Source organism: Neofelis nebulosa, chromosome 6 (assembly GCF_028018385.1).
Source record: "Neofelis nebulosa isolate mNeoNeb1 chromosome 6, mNeoNeb1.pri, whole genome shotgun sequence".
Classification (NCBI taxonomy): Eukaryota; Metazoa; Chordata; class Mammalia; order Carnivora; family Felidae; genus Neofelis; species Neofelis nebulosa.
Genome location: NC_080787.1, coordinates 135,175,725 through 135,195,044, shown reverse-complemented (window position 1 = coordinate 135,195,044; position 19,320 = coordinate 135,175,725). Strand labels below are relative to the sequence as shown.

The 19,320-nt window shown below is 37.4% G+C and overlaps 1 protein-coding gene across 2 annotated transcripts in view; it reads left to right on the top strand.

Annotated features, from left to right (window-relative positions):
* Positions 1-17,923, top strand: part of SHPRH (SNF2 histone linker PHD RING helicase) — a 97,871-nt gene extending 79,948 nt beyond the window's left edge. The window contains exons 22-27 of one of the 2 annotated variants that reach the window (XM_058735549.1): positions 8,090-8,182; positions 9,257-9,343; positions 10,095-10,273; positions 14,580-14,660; positions 15,872-15,999; positions 16,992-17,923. In XM_058735549.1, coding sequence (XP_058591532.1) covers positions 8,090-8,182; positions 9,257-9,343; positions 10,095-10,273; positions 14,580-14,660; positions 15,872-15,968 — 537 coding nt within the window. In that variant the 3' untranslated portion in view covers positions 15,969-15,999; positions 16,992-17,923. Of the gene's footprint in view, positions 1-8,089; positions 8,183-9,256; positions 9,344-10,094; positions 10,274-14,579; positions 14,661-15,871 lie in introns of both variants that reach the window. The other variant, XM_058735551.1, reaches the window with a different exon arrangement.
* Positions 17,924-19,320: the final 1,397 nt, after the last annotated feature.

Below are 19,320 nucleotides of genomic sequence, written 5' to 3'. Positions count from 1 at the left end.
AATCAAGTGGAATGGCACACGGTGAAAAGCAATGCTGTCCTCCCTTCTCCCCTCTTTGTCTTACCACAGCGATCAGTTCCTGTTGTTCGTTGTAAAGGTCACCTATATGACTTCTGGTAACACACATAGATTTTCTTACTTAGAATACTAGCCGGAGACCGTAGACAGTATATGCTCTCTCCTCACTTTACAGTATGCGGAAATTAGCGCATCTCTTCCTCTTTCAATGTTTCTTCTCTGTTCCACATCCTAATTTCTGTCACAGTATCATAAACCTTTTATTACCTAATTGTAGATATGTCTTCCATATCAAAGAAAGTCAGTAAATAGTGAACAATATTGTCACTGTGGAACCAAGTAGAGTGATTGAAGACATGTGGAAAGGAATATAATTCTAATCCTGTAGATTTAAAATTTGCTTTTCAAAGAAAAACCTTCCACGCACCCCAGTCTAATGAAACTTCGAACTTTTTTCTAGAAATCTTCCTTAATTTCTGTGTCAACTTCATCTGGCACCAATATCCATGTAATCATTGTAATATTCTTTTTTTCACTGTGCTATACTGCTTCAAGAAATTTTAGCAGGATGAGTGTGTAAATGGCAAATTTCAAAAAATGACTTCAATTTTACTTCACTATAGAGTGATAAGTGACTGACAGCACCCTTTGATGTAAGACATGATTGCAAATGTTTCACATAAACCAGTGTGTATGTATTTCACATATATGGAATACATATAATACATGTAAAATCTCTAAAGATATGCCCTGTGTGTTGACATAAAGTAGTCTCTAAACATGAATATTCTCTCTAATGTTTGATGAGAAATAAGACTGAGTGCATTCATCATCTCCACTGTTCGACTTTTTTCTGATGTTCTTCAGGACCCAGCAGCCACTTTAGCCCTTAATTCTACTAATGGAGCAAACCATGACCATGAGAATCCATAGATATTGCAGAGAAAAGTGGGAGATGAATGTGGAGAGATTACATAAATAGAATATAGAGGGGCTCAAGGGAGAAAGGCAAGACTGATGACAAAGGAATATAATACAAAGCAATAATAACTCTCCAGTCATAGAACACTAGTTTTATTTATATTAAATCAAGTGCAAGTAGCACGTTGCTGCTGTACTAGGGAGATCTCCTGTCTGTTCTCCTTCCTTTCCTGCCTTCCCTAAATAAGGATTCTCAACAACAGGAAATGGATGTGAAGGGAATAGACTAAAGCCACCCACTGCATATGTTCTACACCATACTCAAGAATTTTACCTGTTCCCACCCCTTTCCCCAGTAATAAGACTTCAGACAATGAAAAGCAGTATTTCACTCTAAGAATGACTTGGTGAGATATTTAATCACATTCTTGAGGGGAAGGGTTGATCAAAGTCTAAGTCAGATACTCCTTGGTTACTTTATTATTAGAATTTTTTCAGGGCACCTGGGTGGCTCAGTCGATTAAGTGTCCAAGTTCAGCTCAGGTCATGATCTCACAGTTCGCGAGTTCAAGCCACGCCTCAGGCTTTGCTGATACCTCGGAGCCGGATTCTGTGTCTCCCTGTCTCCCTGCCCCTCTCCTCACACTATCTCTCAAAAATCAACATCAAAAAGAAAAAAAAAAAGAATTCTTTCAATCTAGTGAATATATGATAAAGAAACAAAAGTGAGTTTTCCATCCTTTTAACACATGTAACAAATTTTAATTCAAACTTTAGGTTCTCAGAATTTTAAAACAGGAACCTAAGACTATAGGGCTTCCTTACTCCATTGAATTTTAACTCTGTGATGAAAATAAGCTAGTTGCACCTACTTAGAGTAGATAAGAGGTACATGACATTTCTGATCTTTAGTTATGCTACTAGACAACTTCTAAGCCAGACTTCATAAGAAATAGTCTTTGTTGGCCTTTGGTGCAAATGGGTATCTGCTATGTTTTCATTGCCTTGACATCCTACCCAAAGTCTAGAACTTTTAACTTTGCAGTTTATTTTCCAGAAAGTGAAAGTCCTCCTGTATATGTAGTTTAGAGACCTTATTTGATTTTGTTGATTAAATTACAAGCAAGGGAGCAAAGATTTTCTTTTTTTTTTTTTAATTTTTTTTTTTTTCTCAACGTTTTTTTTTTTTTTTAATTTATTTTTGGGACAGAGCGAGACAGAGCATGAACGGGGGAGGGGCAGAGAGAGAGGGAGACACAGAATCGGAAACAGGCTCCAGGCTCCGAGCCATCAGCCCGGAGCCTGACACGGGGCTCGAACTCACGGACCGCGAGATCGTGACCTGGCTGAAGTCGGACGCTTAACCGACTGCGCCACCCAGGCGCCCCGCAAAGATTTTCATAAAGAACATTTTGTGATTCTTTTGCTGTAAAGAAGAAAAATTCCATCCTTTTTCTTCATTAACTGTTATAATACTCTTGGCTGCTTATCTCATGAGTGGAACACCAGGAAAGGTACTGACTTGATCTGACTGGTGGTACTTTGTATGTCTCCCATCCTGGCTCTCCAGTTGATCTTAGAACTAGTGCCTTAGGGAGAGCAACCACGAAGATAAGGTCAAGGGAAGGCAGGGGACAGACGATGTATCTTTACTCCAAAGCTGGGCCTTCATCACTGATGTTTCAGAAACTTGATCAAAGCCAAGCATTGATCACAAAGTCAGGTTTGGTGGCTATGTATCTGGAAAAACCGAAGAGACTATCAAGAAAGAATGGTAATGAGAAAAGGGACAAAAATTTCAGAAGAGGACAAAGGTGCTTATAATTAAATGCAACTTGGGGCGCCTGGGTGGCGCAGTCGGTTAAGCGTCCGACTTCAGCCAGGTCACGATCTCGCGGTCCGTGAGTTCGAGCCCCGCGTCAGGCTCTGGGCTGATGGCTCGGAGCCTGGAGCCTGTTTCCGATTCTGTGTCTCCCTCTCTCTCTGCCCCTCCCCCGTTCATGCTCTGTCTCTCTCTGTCCCAAAAATAAATTAAAAAAAACATTAAAAAAAAAAAAAAAAAAAAAAGAAAGTAAATGCAGCTTTATCAACCTAATATATTAAGTGATCTAGTAGTCTTGCAGGATTTCTGTCTCCATGTACCCTCCTCAAGAATACATATTCCAACCTATCTTTGCATCTGTATATTTACTGATATAGCTAAAAAAATAAATAAATAAATAAACCAAGTTAGATTGAGGCTGCCATTTTACCTGGCTTGAGAACATTCATACTTTGTTAACAGCTTGCATAAGGATAGATTGGTGTCCACATCGCCTCATCCTTATCTCTTTTGTGCCTCTTCTGTGATCCCCTCCAGGCTTGCCTGTCATATAACCCATCCCCTTCTTTTTGTTTTTACCTTTTTTAACAGATTTATTTTCTGTAGCTGTGGCAACATTGAATAGTCTTCTCAGAAACTGACAGATTTGAGCCAAAGTTCATTTATGCATTTGAGACAGAAACATTAAAAAGAGTAGTAGAGGGTCGACTGGGTGGCTCAGTCGGGTAAGCATCCGACTTTGTCTCAGGTCATGATCCAGTCATGGGTTTGAGCTCTGCATCAGTCTCTGTGCTGATAGCTCCGAGCCTGGAGCCTGCTTCGGATTCTGTCTCCCTCTCTCTCTGCCCCTTCCCCACTCATTCTCTGTCTGTCCCTCTCTCTCAAAAATAATCATTTTAAATAAATAAACAAACAAATAAATAAGTAGTAGAATATGTGTAGTACTCATTAAGACAGTATAATAAAACATTCACTTAAATTGCACCCAAGCCAAACCAGCAGTATAAACCATCTTTTTTGTTTTCCTCTGTATTCTGTAACTTGCATTAGACTGTATATTTGGGAGAGTAACAGAGTGTATCTTTTGATCTTTGTATATCCAGTGCCTAATATAGTTCTTGGAATTTTTGTTGAATAAATAAATGAATGATTTGAATAATCAATATGAACTGACTTTAAATGTTGGAGGGACTTGAGTTACGAGGAAAATGCAGAAGAAAGTCTGCCCTGTCTCTTTGTTCACTTCCATTGACTTTGCTCTAAGAACAACCATGGTCTTTTCAGTATTATTTTGGGACTCTTGCTTTTTCATTTGGAAGTCAAAAGCACAAGCAGGAAAGAGAAGAAAAGTTCACGAATCAGGGCATAATGTAGTGGGAATCTGAGATTCTAAAGATTGAAAATAAAAGCCTACTGGGGTTGCCAACTTTATTAACCTCTCCTGTAGCTCCTGATAGTTCGGTTAAAAAAAAAAAATTTTTTTTTTAGTGTTTATCAACCTATATAATGAAATGGTACCACCCTCCAGTTGCAGGCTTCTTTTTTAAGACCAGTTCCAGTGATTTCATTACCTAGTATCTAATACAGAATCCACCTAGAGCCTGCTTTGTGCTAGATCAAATCCCCCCTGTCTTTCTTGACTGCTCTTGTCTGAGTCTCTAGCTATTATAGGTGGGAAAGCCAGAGATTAATCGCAAGATTTGATTTGCCTATTGTTGATCATTCTGAACCAATAAAAACTACATTGGGAGTTTTAAATTGTATTCTGACCCCCTTTTAATTTTATTTATTCATTTTTTTTACTCAGCATATTTGGGATTGAGAAGCCTATATGTAAATTTTTTTTTTTTTTTTTTTGCATTAAATAAGCTGACTGAGTGTATACTGTTTACAAAGGATGATGCCAGGCTCTAGGTGATATAAAAGTAAATGCCATTTGGTCCTTGCCTTCAAACAGTATATTGGCCGATACTGACAAGTGTTCTATACTCTGAGATATGATATAATATCATATGAAGTCGTATTATATAGAACCATGACAATGGCACCTGGCTGGTAAGCATGTGACTCATAATCTCAGGGTCATTAGTTCAAGCCCCACATTGTGCATGGAGCCTACTTAAAATAAAAAATAAAAAAAGAACCATGCCAGGGCAATTAATTGAGGAAAAAGCTGCTCTTCTCCAAATAAAATCTCTCATCTTTCCCTTATGAAAGACTAAGTAAATGTCAAGCATAGAAGAATCTAATAAAAGAATAAATCAAAGAACACCTCGTTTTTAAATCCAGTGGTCATTCATCAAACATTTGTGAGTTACTGTAACTAATGTGTATTAATATAGCACTTTTGTTGACATTAGTGCATTTAACACAACTGTGAACTACATACAGAGAGGTTGGAAAACATTTACAACATAAATTTAGCATGTACAATATATGAGAGGTCGTACAAATCAGTAAGAGATGAAAACTTAGTTTATTTTTAGTTGGCAAAGGATATGAGTACAGTTCACAGAAGAGGAGTTCTAAATAGCCAATTAATGATATTCAAATTCACCCTTGGGAAATGCAGACTAAATAAAAATTTGACCCCTCATCTCACCTATCAGACTGGCAAAAAATTAAATTTTAACAAGCATGCAAAGAAGGAAGTATTTTTAACTATTGGTTGTTAAAACTTCCAGCATTTTTAGAGGGCAATTTGATATACCAAAATCTACCGAAATCCAAGTATCTAATTAAAGTTCTTTGAGCCTCTGACCAACAATTAATTCTACTTTGAAATGCCTGTCCAACAAAGTACTCGCACATGTACCCAAAGCTGTAAGCACAAGGATCATTAAAGTACTGTTTATAATAGCCAGAAAGAATGCATTAAATGTGAAGCCTAATGTGTACTGAACAAGAAGCCTAAATGTATACTGATAAGCAAATGTTTAATAAATTGTGGTACCCTAAATATTGTGCAGCCATTGAGGTCAGGTAAATATAAAGGTCCTACATGAATAGATTGCTAAGATACAATGTTAAGTGAAAATGCCATTTTGTAAAACATATATACAAATATTTTGGAGTATGTATGCATTTTTATGTAGGCTTCTAAAATGCCTAAGTCTAAATTATCTAAAATGTGCCTGTGATAAATCTAGTAGGTAAGGTAGAAACCAGATCCTTATCTAACTTCTATTCAGTTTTTCTCCTACAGTTTATTGCGTTTCTCTGTTAACTTTAGCTCAGTAATCCTTCATTGTTCATAGTATTTTCTTTTCATTTAGCAACAAATTAGGAATTGTTATTGAAATAAACTCAACATATCCTCTTGTGACTTGAGGCAACATTTTCAGTGACCATTTATGATAAATGTCTTCAAGTAGTCTAAAACATGAATCTTTCATCTTGACAGAAACTACCTTAACATATTGGCCTCATGTAAGGATTTTGCATTTATTGGATTTGGGTTTTTTTCATTATGCAGGACCTGCATGCTCAAACCAAAACCTGCCAATATATGTGGGCCACCCACTTCTTCCTCTATTGTTCTCATTCTCAGTAGCCACTTTCTATCCATCTGGAAGGAAAGGGTATTAAGGTAGTCTCACTTCCCATGTAGCTTTTTGCCAAGCAGAGTTTTGGATTTCTTAGACTTCCTTATTATTCTTCTTTAATAGTGGAAGTAACTGGACTAGGACCAAATGGTTCCAAGCTGTGACATTTGCAAGGGCTCATTGAGAGCTACCACCGAACTGGCCAAACTTTGATCAAAGCGAATGTTCTGGTCTTTTCCTTCAGAGAGTTAGCACTCCGGTTTAGAATGTTGCTTATAGAAGATTATTATGTTTTCTTTTGAACTTTTCATAAAAAACAGCTTAATAGATGGAAGGTTTCATAGTTATCATGATATTTCACTTGAAAATATTTTTGAACACGAGACCTTGCAAGGATATGGATTTTTCTGTCTAAGCTCGTTAAACACTCACTTTATGCTGATTTCCTGTTTTCTCATATTTGAGATAATTTTGCTCTTGTTTAAGACAGTTTTTAGACTGAAACAGATCCCTTCTATTTTTTAACCCTTCGAGTATAATTGACAGTCTGCAAACTTTTAAGTATAATTGAAAATCTGCATATGTAGACTTGGGATTTTAATACTAGAATTTTAAAACTTCTCTAATTCTGTCTTGCTGACTTAAAAATGCTATGCCTTTCTTTCTTGATCTGTTCATATATTTTACCTTTGAGTGTCTCTGTGTAAAAGCGGTGAGTAGAGTCGGTTTACTCTTTTTGGTTAGCTCTGCGCCCTTATGGGATTATCTGTGTCATTATAGTGCTCATATGTAATGTCTTAGAAAGATAATAAGGTATTGAGTGCTCTTTGCCAGGTTTGAGTTCAATGTTATACATGTATTTTCTCATGTAACCATCACAGCAATCTTTGGAAATAGGTAAAATTATTCCGAATAGCTTGACAGATGATGAAACTATGGCTCAGAAAGGGTAGTCTGTATAACTAGCGAGATGCAGAACTGGCTGTTGAATTTAGATTTATCACGTTCAGAATCCCGTGCCCTTAATTTCTTCATGTCATGCCATCTCCCAGAGCATTCCAGGAGGAAGTTTCTCTATGAAGGCCATAAAAACACTGGCTCATTTCCTCATTTTGTTATTTCCCCATTTTTATTTTTGCATTTTTATACTTTTATGATGGAAATGGTTCCAGAAGATGCAAAAACCACTTGTTGAGTGTTTATCTAGCTTTGTGGAAATCTGCTGTCCAGGTGGCTGTCATTTGTACCTCTGTCCCTGTCCTTTGTAATTCCCTTGCAAGAAAGGATTCTTCGCAGTTTGCTTGCATTGGAATTTGATTCATTGTATTCTTAACATTTCTAATGCTGTAATATCTGTATAAATATATACATTTACATAAAGTATATATTTAAATATGTATATTTATATATATACCTTATATCCATGTAAATATAGAGTGTTTTCTATATCAATTCTGCTTATCTAAAATAACAAAATCTTGCAACTACAAAACCTAACGACTTTAACCTAAGAATCTTCTCTTTAGGATCGTATCACTTATAACTTCCTGGTGTGTTTCATATTCGAATTTTCCCTGGGTGTAAATTCTATAACTTCTACAATTTGAGGCTAAAGAAAACTTCCAGCAAATATAGAATAAAGAAGAGTGGACACATATGTACCTGATAGTTTGTTTTGATGCACCTGTAGTTTTGGTAATAAAAGTGTCTTATATTGGTTTGCCTTTCCATTATAAACTAGATTTAATTTGGCAGTGACGTGTTTTCTTCTTTGTGTTCAAAGGGCAGCCATTCTACCAAAGTGGAAGCTGTGGTCAGAACTCTGATGAGAATCCAGCTCAGAGACCCGGGCGCTAAAGCACTGGTCTTCTCAACGGTACAGTCAACCATGTTCTTCCTTGGTCTTGGCTCACACTGGCTTTCTGGCTCTAATCAGCTTATATCTGAGAGTTCATGTTTAATGTTTACCCTCATATAGTAGAGATTTAGAATTACTGTTAGAATTTTCCATGTTCATGTTTTATTTTCCCATGTCCATAGAATAGAATTATTTTTAGAGGAATTTGGTGATGCTTCACAAGGCAATTTCTACAGCTACACGTCCTGTTTGTGGCTTATGGGGATTTTCTGGTATTAATATGTTAAAAATGAGAACCGATAACCTTGAAAGTCTCATTTCACAAATGAAATTGGTTGTTTAAGAAAAAATCTGCTGAATAAAATATTGAGTAAAGGGGCGTTCACTTTTGAATGTCCCCTCTCTGTAAAAAGAGCATTCATACTATTCTTCCTTTCTGTTCTTATATTCTAATAATTAAATTTTTGCCTGCTGCTCATTAAAAAAAATATATCATGAGTAAAAATTCTAGTTTTCATTTCTAAAAGGTAAGCAACTACATCCGTTAAGCACTCCATTATTTATTTGATATTATTTCTCTTTATCTTAACTTCATTTCCCAAAGGCAGTCATGTTTTTTACCCTGTCTTTAACCAGCATTTGATCTCAAACAAACAAACAAACAACAAAAAACACTACCATTTTGAGGGGCGCCTGGGTGGCGCAGTCGGTTAAGCGTCCGACTTCGGCCGGGTCACGATCTTGCGGTCCGTGAGTTCGAGCCCCATGTCGGGCTCTGGGCTGATGGCTCGGAGCCTGGAGCCTGTTTCCGATTCTGTGTCTCCCTCTCTCTCTGCCCCTCCCCCGTTCATGCTCTGTCTCTCTCTGTCCCAAAAATAAATAAAAAACGTTGAAAAAAAAAAATTAAAAAAAAAAAAAAAAAACCCACTACCATTTTGATAGAACTAAATAATATTGATGGTACTACATTTGAAGATTTTTTTTTCTGAATTCTGAGGTACAAAAGTTATTTTCATTTAGTCCCTTTTCAACTCCTTTTTATGTGAAAGCTATGTGTAAATATTTGTTTTCTTATTGTTTTATGCGTTCTAGTGGCAAGACGTATTAGATATTATTTCAAAAGCCCTCACTGACAACAACATGGAATTTGCTCAGATCAGCCGTGTTAAGACATTTCAGGTATGTCAAGAAGATTTTACTTGCGTTTGGGGAGGTGGGGATTTAGTTGCAAATTTAAACTGCTGCGAACTAGGTTACTTCCATTTATTGTCTTCTGTAAGGGTTTGAGTTATTGATTATAAAATTAACATTCAAAAGCAAAGTGGAGAAACTAATTAATTTTCTATCTGTTCAGTTATACCTATAGCAAGATCATTTTTTTCTTTTTTAAGATCTTCTGACTTGAGGGTGTTGGCTTTAATAGAGGAGACAGCCTGTGATTCACCTTTTGAATGGACAGGGCCATCGTACCAGGATTAAGTTCTCAAGACACTGCATCAGGCAAACTATATGGCCCAGTACCTTACATGACACTCAGCATGACAGGCACACACCCTGAGAGTCAAAAAACAAAAAGACCAAGTGAAAATGTAGCAGATTTCATACCTCTGACCTCATCCTCACTCTTAACACATTCCTTCTCTCTCTCTTTCCTGGAAGCTCATGTAGTTTAATCTGTATCCATCACATACATGTATCTTTTGCCTCCACCGTATCGCAGTGAACAAGAGGGCTTATGTGATACTTTTCCTCATGAAGTCAAACAACAAGTTTACATTTTCTAAAATTAATAATTTTACATTTACTTGTCTTAATTATGACATTTCACAATGACCTGGATACCACTAGTCTTCTTTAATATGAGCTATAATATACCGCTCTTATTTTTAACTGATGCAGCTAAAATTTAAATGTACCTTTCTTTTTTTAGGAGAACCTCTCAGCATTTAAACATGATCCCCAAATCAATATTTTGCTGCTGCCCCTGCACACAGGTTCTAACGGATTAACTATCATTGAAGCAACTCATGTTCTCTTGGTGGAGCCCATTTTGAACCCTGCCCACGAGCTTCAGGCCATTGGGAGGGTACACCGAATTGGACAGACCAAGTAAGGACTAAAATTAACATCACTTACTTTTGCTTCGAGTTTTTAAGATACAAATCAGTGTTTAAGCTCTTCATTTATGTTCATTAAACCTATTCATGAATTATTTCCTTATTTTCCAAGTATTAAATTTTCCAAGTATCATTATATGACCAACAGACGTCTTGCGATTTCCAGCCCTCCCTACTCGAGCAAATCCCAAATTCTCCCAGATTTTTGTCTTCAAACTCTACCCTGATCACTTTACCAAAACAGTTTCTTAAAATATTTAAGACAGCTGCAGAGTTGAAGATATCCGTTGTGAGTTTGAGAAGAATTGATTTTTGATTGTCTAAAGTAGCCTGTATTTAAAAGAAGGCAGATCTCATTCATGACCCCTTTTTAAATTCTTCCCCTTAAGGGGGCGCCTGGGTGGCTCAGTCGGTTGGGCGTCCCACTTCGGCTTAGGTCATGATCTCGCGGTCTGTGAGTTCGAGCCCCGCGTCGGGCTCTGTGCTGACAGTTCAGATCCTGGAGCCTGTTTCAGATTCTGTGTCTCCCTCTCTCTCTGACCTTCCCCCATTCATGCTCTGTCTCTCTCTGTCTCAAAAATGAATAAATGTTAAAAACAAAAAATCTTTTTTTTTAAATTCTTCCCCTTAGGGAAAGACAGTCCCATAGGTCCACTCTGAGAAATAATTATATTTAGTTTAGACCCAAAGCAAACCTAATAGTGAATACTATGTAATATCTACTATTATTCAAATATTAGAATAGAAAACTATCCTTCATAAGACCTCTTAGATGTATTACCTCCTAGATATTAGATGCCTTGAATGTTTAGAAAAAATCCATACTGAGTACTCATTAAATAAATGTTGATTGAGCAGCAACTATATGTCATGCATTATTCTAGATACTGAAGACTCAAACTGAGTAAGACATAACCTACTCCCCCAAGGAAATCACTGTGTAGTACCAGAAACAGAAGATTCGACATACTGCAGTAGATTGTGCAAAAATACATTAGAAGTACCGTGTAACAAAAGGGGCTGATCGGTTGTGCCTAGAAAGTCACAGAAGGCTTCATTGGGTTGAGTCTTGAAGAAGTAATTATTTCAACGTTGTGCTAGAAAAGGCTGATCTCCCAACCAAAGACAGTTGCATGTGCAGGAACACAGAGCAGATAAACGCCATGATATTCCTAGGAACTGGAAGGAGTTTGGGATTGCTGGGGTATGGAGCCTGCGGAGAGGAGTGGCAGGGGATCTGATCTTATGTGCCCTACTCAAAACACTGAAGGGCCTTGTAAGCAATAGCCAAGAGAGCAAATGAGGGCTTTTAACTTTTAGCAGGCAAGAGACATGTTCATCAAATAAACCCTTAGTAAAATATGGCAAGGTAACATAACTGATAAATGCATGCTTGTTCTAAGCCCTGTTGAGTATCATTTAAAATGCAGTTATGTCTTATTATGTTGTTTTTTTGGTTTTTTCTTACACTTTTAAACATTGACTTCTCGTGTTTTCAGTGTTTTCCAAGGCATAGACTAGACGCAGCTCCTATGTAAGACCACAGTCTAAAAAGACTGTTCAACACTACTTGACTCATCTTACTATGCTTCCCTAGTAAATAGATTTTTCCACTTTCTGAAGAGATGGTCTTAAAAGTCTTCTGTATCTTCCTGCTCCCCACTGATGGCAGCCTTGCCTCACATGTGCAAAACAGATACCTCAGATTTGAAGCATCTCATCTTTCCATCACCAACCTGAGCAGTCTGCCTGCATCGGTACCCACATACCTCCTTCAGCAAATTGTCATTGAGCACCTTCTGGGTGCCAGGCACTGTTCTAAGTATTTGAGATGCCCTTGTGGAACTTAAATTCTAGTTATAAGACAGCCGGTAGAGAGATGGTAAACAATAAGCAGAAGTAAAACATCTACTAAGTTAGGAGCTGGAAAAGTAAAGCAGGGTAAGGAGGATTAAGAGGGCATTGGCTGGGCAGGATGGCATGCAATATTTGTATGGAGAAGTTAACATCTGAACAAAGAGTTGAAAGAGATGTGAAAGTCATGCAGGTGTCATGGAGAGTAATATTCACGTAGAAAGCACACTCAGTGCAAAGACCCTAAGTCAGAGGTGTGCTGGGTACATTTGAGGAATAGCGAGGAGCCAGGGTTGCTAAAAAGTAGAATAAGCAAAGAGGAGAGAAGTAGGAGATGAAGTCAGAGAGCCGGTAGGGGAGGAGATGGTCTGATTTGAGTGTAAGAGAGAATAGGGTTTTATTTATTTATGAACAAACACTTATCTAACACAGAGGGGTTAAGTCACTTGTCCAAGGTCACATACCTAGCAAAAGTGGTGGCGGGTTTCAAACAGCTGCTCTGCCTCCCCAGTCCGTGCTTGTAAGCACAGCACACAGCTGCCTCTGCATTGCTGGTAGGACTTGCAGCAACGTTTATTTATTAGAGAGACAGAGAGAGACAGAGCATGAGCATGGGAGGGACAGAGAGAGAGGGAGACACAGAATCTGAAGCAGGCTCCAGGCTCTGAGCTGTCAGCACAGAGCCTGACGCGGGCTCGAACTCACAAACCTCGAGATTATGACCTGAGCTGAAGTTGGAAGCTTAACCGACTGAGCCACCCAAGCACCCTGGTAGGACTCGTATTTTGAGCAGTTTTGCTGCAAAGAGCAGAGAAAAGGAAGAGTATGAGATCAAGAGGGGTTTTTTGTTGTTGTTATTTTTCCTTTCTTATGGGAGAAATAAAGGAATGGTTCATTAAAGACAGAAACAACTAGTAAAGCAAGAGAGGAGAGAGTGTAAAACAACGCTCAAGTGCAAGCATTGGTCGTAGGTGGGCATTGGGATGTTTCCTCAGTAGCAAAAAGCAGGAAGGCACAGTATGTTCCCTCCCTTCTGTCACAGCCAGAGGAGTATCCCTTTTCTTTCAAAAGCCAGCCTTTCCACTTGTCATGGGTGCCATCCGTTCTCCTACTCTCTCAAGGGCATTCCTCTTGTAACACATGACCACATAAGTATGTCTTAGTATCACCCATCTGTAGAAACACTCCCCTGCATTCCACCTCCATCCACTTCCTTACCCCTCCGCTCTCAGCCTTTCTGGTGGGGTTTTGGTCCTCACCGTGCCACCAAAATAAGGTTTCAAAATGCTATTAATGACCTACTTCTTGCCAGTGGTCCCTGAGGGCTCTTTTTTTCTCATTTATGCTTCCTAAATGAGTTCATCCAGTCGTAGAGCTCTAAGTAGCACTTATGTGCTGATGACTCTCAGACGCATGTCCCCGGTCCAGACATGCCCCTTCAGCTCCCGTCTCAGACCCACACACCCAGTTCTGCCACTTCACACATATCTGGACTCCACCTCCCCTTGGATACCTAGCTTATGGAAAACTCCAGTTTCCCATAGGCTGCGCTCCCACCCACCCCAAGCCCTCCCCATCTTATAGTCTGCCTCTCTCATGTGTAGTTTCTCAGACCAGAGGTCTAGGACTCTTCCAGATTTGTTTCTTTGTCCACACGTCCACACCATCACTGAAGTCTTGCCAGCTCTATCTGCCAGCTCTGTCTTGCCAGATACTCCAAATCTTCTGCTACGTACTGTTGCCACTGACCCAACCAGAGTACAGCCCACCCCTTACCTGGACTCTTACAGAACTCCTTAACTTTTGCTACCTAATAGTTCATCCCCCATGCAGGAGCCAAAGAGATGTCTAAAGTATAAGCGAGTACAAATGAAATCACGCCTAAAACCCATGGATGGCTTCCCCCCATAACCACAGTAAAAATCCAGATTCCTGCCATGTCCCTCCAGACCCTACACGATCTGGTCCCTGCCTACCTCTGCAATCTCATTTCCACTCTCTACCCCGACATTACAGTACCCTTCCGCCACGCCAGCCTTCTTTGTGCCCTTCAGACATTTTAGGCTTGTTTCAAGCGTGTTTCAAGAGCTTGCATTTACTTATTGTTTCTTCTGTTTGGATGCTCTTCCTGCTTCTCCTTTGCTGAGTGGCCTCCTTCCCATCGGTCATATTTTAATTCATATGTCTCAGCTGCCTTGTGTCATTATCTGTACCATCTGATTTATGTGTTTATTGTGTGTCTCCCCTTGTTCGAATGTCAGTTCATTAAGGCTAGTTTGTTTTATTCACCACTGACCGCCACCCCCCACCCCCCCAGCACACTGATGAGTACCTGCCAGGTGGCACTAAGTGACTGATGAATGTAGCATATAATATGTGAAATCTTGTTTATCCTAATTAGTTTTAAGATGTTTTTGAATGTATCATTGTTATGTACCTTCTAGACCTACTATTGTACACAGATTCTTAATTAAGGCAACAATAGAAGAAAGAATGCAAGCCATGCTGAAAACTGCTGAGAAGAGGTAGGTAACGCTTTATCCAAGCCCCTGGGCATTTCCTGTTTACATGATGTCCTGTGAGTGTTTCGGACTTCGTCACTTAGATGACCACCTAGTCAACCAAAAAATATTAAGTGCAAATACTTTTTAAAAGCAAGATGGGACATTTTACCCCGTGTAAAATGTCCCAGTTAATGCTCTGGCATCCTATATTTGATTTAATTTGTTAATAGGGATTGTAATGTATAAAAATATTTAAACGTCCTACTTTTCTTTGCCGTGTTGGATTACTTTTTAAGGAAATCTATCTTTATGCCCCACCTGACAGCCTTAGTCTGGTATCTGTGAAAGGAAACTTACAGTGTTTCTTTATACATCACACATCTTAGTTACATACACACAGGAAGATCTGGACTTAAAACTCAGCTGGGAATTGGGAGATTAGTTCCAAAGGCACAACGGAAGCAGAGAGACCCGAGTAGCCTTAATTTTAAAAACTTAACTTTAGAATTATAAAACTTTCTAATATTGATTCTATAATTTCCTATAAACTCATTTTGAAAATACAAACCAGTGGCTTACTACATCCTTATGAAATAGGTATGGTTGGAAGATACAAAAGAATAATTGCCCTAGAAGGGATGTCTCTACAGAGGTAGTGTGCATAGCAAAGAAACCATTTGAAACCAGAAGTTTCCTTCCATCTGTGGTTTAATGGGAAGGGAAGATTCTGCCATGAAAGCTGTTTGCATCAGACATGAAGGCTTTTTGTTCATGTTTCCATGTGGAACAGAATTCAGTGATTATAGTTAAGCCACTTAAATGACATACCAGTTAGAAGAGCTGTTGAAATTCTCTTGAAATACACTAACTTTTGATAGTAAGAAGGTAAATTGTAAGGTGAGAGCCTTTGTAGCTGTTGGCATGGGTTTTATTTCTTTGTTTTATTAATCATGGAGAAAAAAGACATTTTATAATAAAGCCTGAAAATACTGTATGGAAGTCTTCCCGAATTTTGACAAGAAGTAATAATGATCCTGTCACCAACCTTCTACTCAGAGTTTCTGGCTCACTTACAAACACTTATCAACAAATACGGTTTTACATTATAAGGATATTATATTCTTATCTCATAATGTCTTAGATTATTACAGGACTAGAGCAAAATATAAGGCAAATATAATCATTTATTCCTTGGTTTCTTTCTGACTCTACTCACTTGGAAAATCCTGCAGTCACACGAACTCATCGGTGAAGCATCCAGAGGCCTCTGTCTTAACCTTGGCTGATCTGGCAGACCTGTTTACCAAAGAAACTGAAGAACTTGAATGAAGTACACTTGATTCAATCCACAGACTTTAATGTATTTAAATTTTTTCATAGCTTATAGAGCAAAGTTATAAGTAAAAACTCCAGTAGATGTCAGTAAATACACTGTTCTTCATTGAATGAATTTCTTTCTTTTTTTTAGTTGTACAGTGTCCTAGTAGTTACTGAGTCCTTTCCAATATCTTGTTTCCAAAAGATCTATAAAGATTTTTAATTTTACACTCCTAATAAAACATTTATTTTTGCCCCAAAGAATATCTGTATCTGATAAGGCAAGGGAATTAAGAGAGGTAACGTGTACTCTTTTTTTTTTTTTTTTTTTTTTTTTTTTTTTTGATAGGATCAATCTTAAAAAGAGTTGGAGGAAGGGAAAAAAGTAAACTGATCTGGTTTTATATGACCTAGTATATCTGACCCACATAAATCTCAGTTTTGGAAGGGCCTTCGGTATCTTTAGCACATGATTCACCAATATCTTGCTAGTAGTATTTAAAGTACATGGTGAATTATATTAACTCCTAGTTATTTGAGTAGTTTTAGACTGTAACTCCATGCATAGTAACTTTACAGTAATACAACTCCTAACAATAAGTTAATATTAGGCAAGTAATTCCTTTCTCTGTGTGTTGCTACTAACAATTGAAACATTGAACACTTCTTATTTCTATGATGTGTTAGGTAGTGTCAGCGTAAGCAGTGAACTTTAGCATTTTAAGTATATTCATATTTACCATAAAATGATCTAAACTGCTTTCTCTACTTTTAATTTGTCTTATCGTTAAGTTTTTACTTGTTTTAAGATCAATGTGTCTGTAAATATTGCAAGTTTTATAATTTTAGTTCTTAATCATTATAACATGGAAATTATGGCAGGGTTTTGTGGGGGTTTTTTAGTTTTTTTTGTTTTGTTTTTTATCATTATTATACTGATGTTTTGGGTTCTTTTCCTTTCCCGTGTTCTTGGGAAACTAGACTTTTAACCACTGGTACCTAACTTTGTGATAATTTGTTATTTTATTTCACTAGGACTTCTCTCAAGGACTAGTATTTGATCTTTGGAACAAGAGAATGTCATATTTACATAAGCAAATAATTGCAACTGATAACAACTGAGTGTTTCTTCTTCTGTGAAGAATTAATGGACTTTGAAGTCACTAAAGAAGGAGTAGCTTGTTTTATCCTAGCCATTTGATGTAATACAGAGGTTCTTGTTTTGTTTTCTTTGAGCCTTCAGAGTTTTAAATGACCCTCAGGACTCATTAGCTCCTACTCAGCTGCCCAGAAAACTGTAATAGAAATATCCCTTATATCATATTTGTCCAAGAAGCTTTGGTGCTTAGTTAAGGTGCATTTTCTTATTCTAGGTTTATAGGGTGACATAATTCAACTGAAGAAAACACACACATGTTTTTGGTGCTTATTCCTCAGTTGAAGGAAGACATGCATCAATTCTTTTATATGAAATTAAACAAAACTATTATTTTTGTAGCTCTTTACATATTACAAAGAGCTTTCCTATACATTCACATTCAGCTTTAATTTGCCCAATAATCCTGTGAAGTTGATGTAACTATTATCATTCCTGTTTTGAAGTTGGAGAACCAAGGTTCAGAAATACAGAGAGCCATGCTTGTGACACGTAGCAAGGAAGCAGTGGAACCCAGGTCCCCTACTCCAAATCTCATGGTCTTTCTGTAAATCCTGTGTCATACTGAGATTCAGAAGGCCCATGGTTGTAATTTAATGATGAGCATGTTTCAGTATTTCTGTTTGTTTCCTAGTATTCCTTTTTGAGCTAAAGTTTTAGGGAAAACAATTTGATATGCTTCAATTTTGTAAAAAAAAGAAAAAAAATATATATATATAAATATACCTATCTGTATTAGAAAAAAAAAACCGTTCTTATTTATTTCTGTAAGATATCATTAATTAAATAAATATTTTAGTGGAAATTGAAACTTGGGGATTTATTAATTTCCGAGCCGCAGAACATACACTATGTTTTTTGTTTTGGTCTCTCAACAAAAGATGTCAAAATTGTTTATACTATAGAATTCCATATTTTATAGACATTTATTTCCTCAAAACAGTTGTGGAAATTCTTCCAGACAGTTGTTCAAAAGAAATACATATTTAATCCCCACGTCTTCTTGGCTGCAAGCAAAGGGCTTTTTTGCTTCCATCCTCTTTCATTTTATATTTTCTAAACTATCACTGTGCTCACAATAGTTGTTCTTTAGTGGGTGCTGTACTAATGAACCAGTGAGAAAAAATGAGATAGTACCAATCCTTAAAGAGCTTAAACATATTTGGATCTGAGGAAGCATGAATCCAAGTGAGCTTGTTAGGACTGAAAAGATAGAGTTACATACAGTGCCTAATTCCATAATCTTTTGTTCAAACCCAGATAGCTTTGCTATGTTTATTGCAGCTTCAGCTTTTCTCTTTGCACGTGATTTTAGCAGAATGATTCTTGCATTTGTTTTTTTAGGAATTCATCCTTTTCATGTCATATTAATAATAACAGACTAAAAACTATTGACATGAGAATTCAACACATAACCACAAATGCTTTACAAATAGTTATCAAACTAACACTACTCATCAAAATATTTAGGAATGGAATTTAACAATGCAAGATTAATTAGCCATCAACTTAAGCAACCCTTTCAAGTGGACAAAGGAACATAAAGTCTTTTAAATCTTCTCTCATCTATTAGATTTAGTATATTAAAGATTTAGCGTGCTTGAATTCTTAATGTTTATTAAACTACAGAATAAACTTTGTGAAATGCAAAAATCACCTATGCTGAATGACCTCAGGCTTAAATAAACTGAATAAAAAGTGTCTTTCAGGGGCATCTGGCTGGTTCAGTCAGTAGAGCATGCAACTCTTGATCTTAGGGTCTTGAGTTTGAGCCCCATATTAGGTGTGGAGCCTACTTTAAAAAAAAAAAAAGTGTCTTTCAATTTTTCTAGAATTTAAACAAAATCCCCCAGTAATATGTCAATTCATAATTTTTAACTGGCATACCAATATAAAAATGAAAAGTCATTAAAACAGTGCAGTGCAAGAAATGCATCTTGAACCTATCTATTCTGATAATCTAATCTTTCATAAAATTTCTTCAAAGTGGGATCAATTAACTATATTTTATAAAATTTATGAGAATCTCCATGTACCTCCATTACATCGTGAAGCCCACAAGAGTGCTATCACATTAAGGGTTGAATATGAACCAGTCACAAGCCTTTCGTTAAAGGAAGGCTTTGTGGATAATTGATAACCCCAGGGGAACTCTGGATCTCAGGATAGGTGTGCAGTGTTGCGTCTGAGTTAGAGAACACGCAGTAT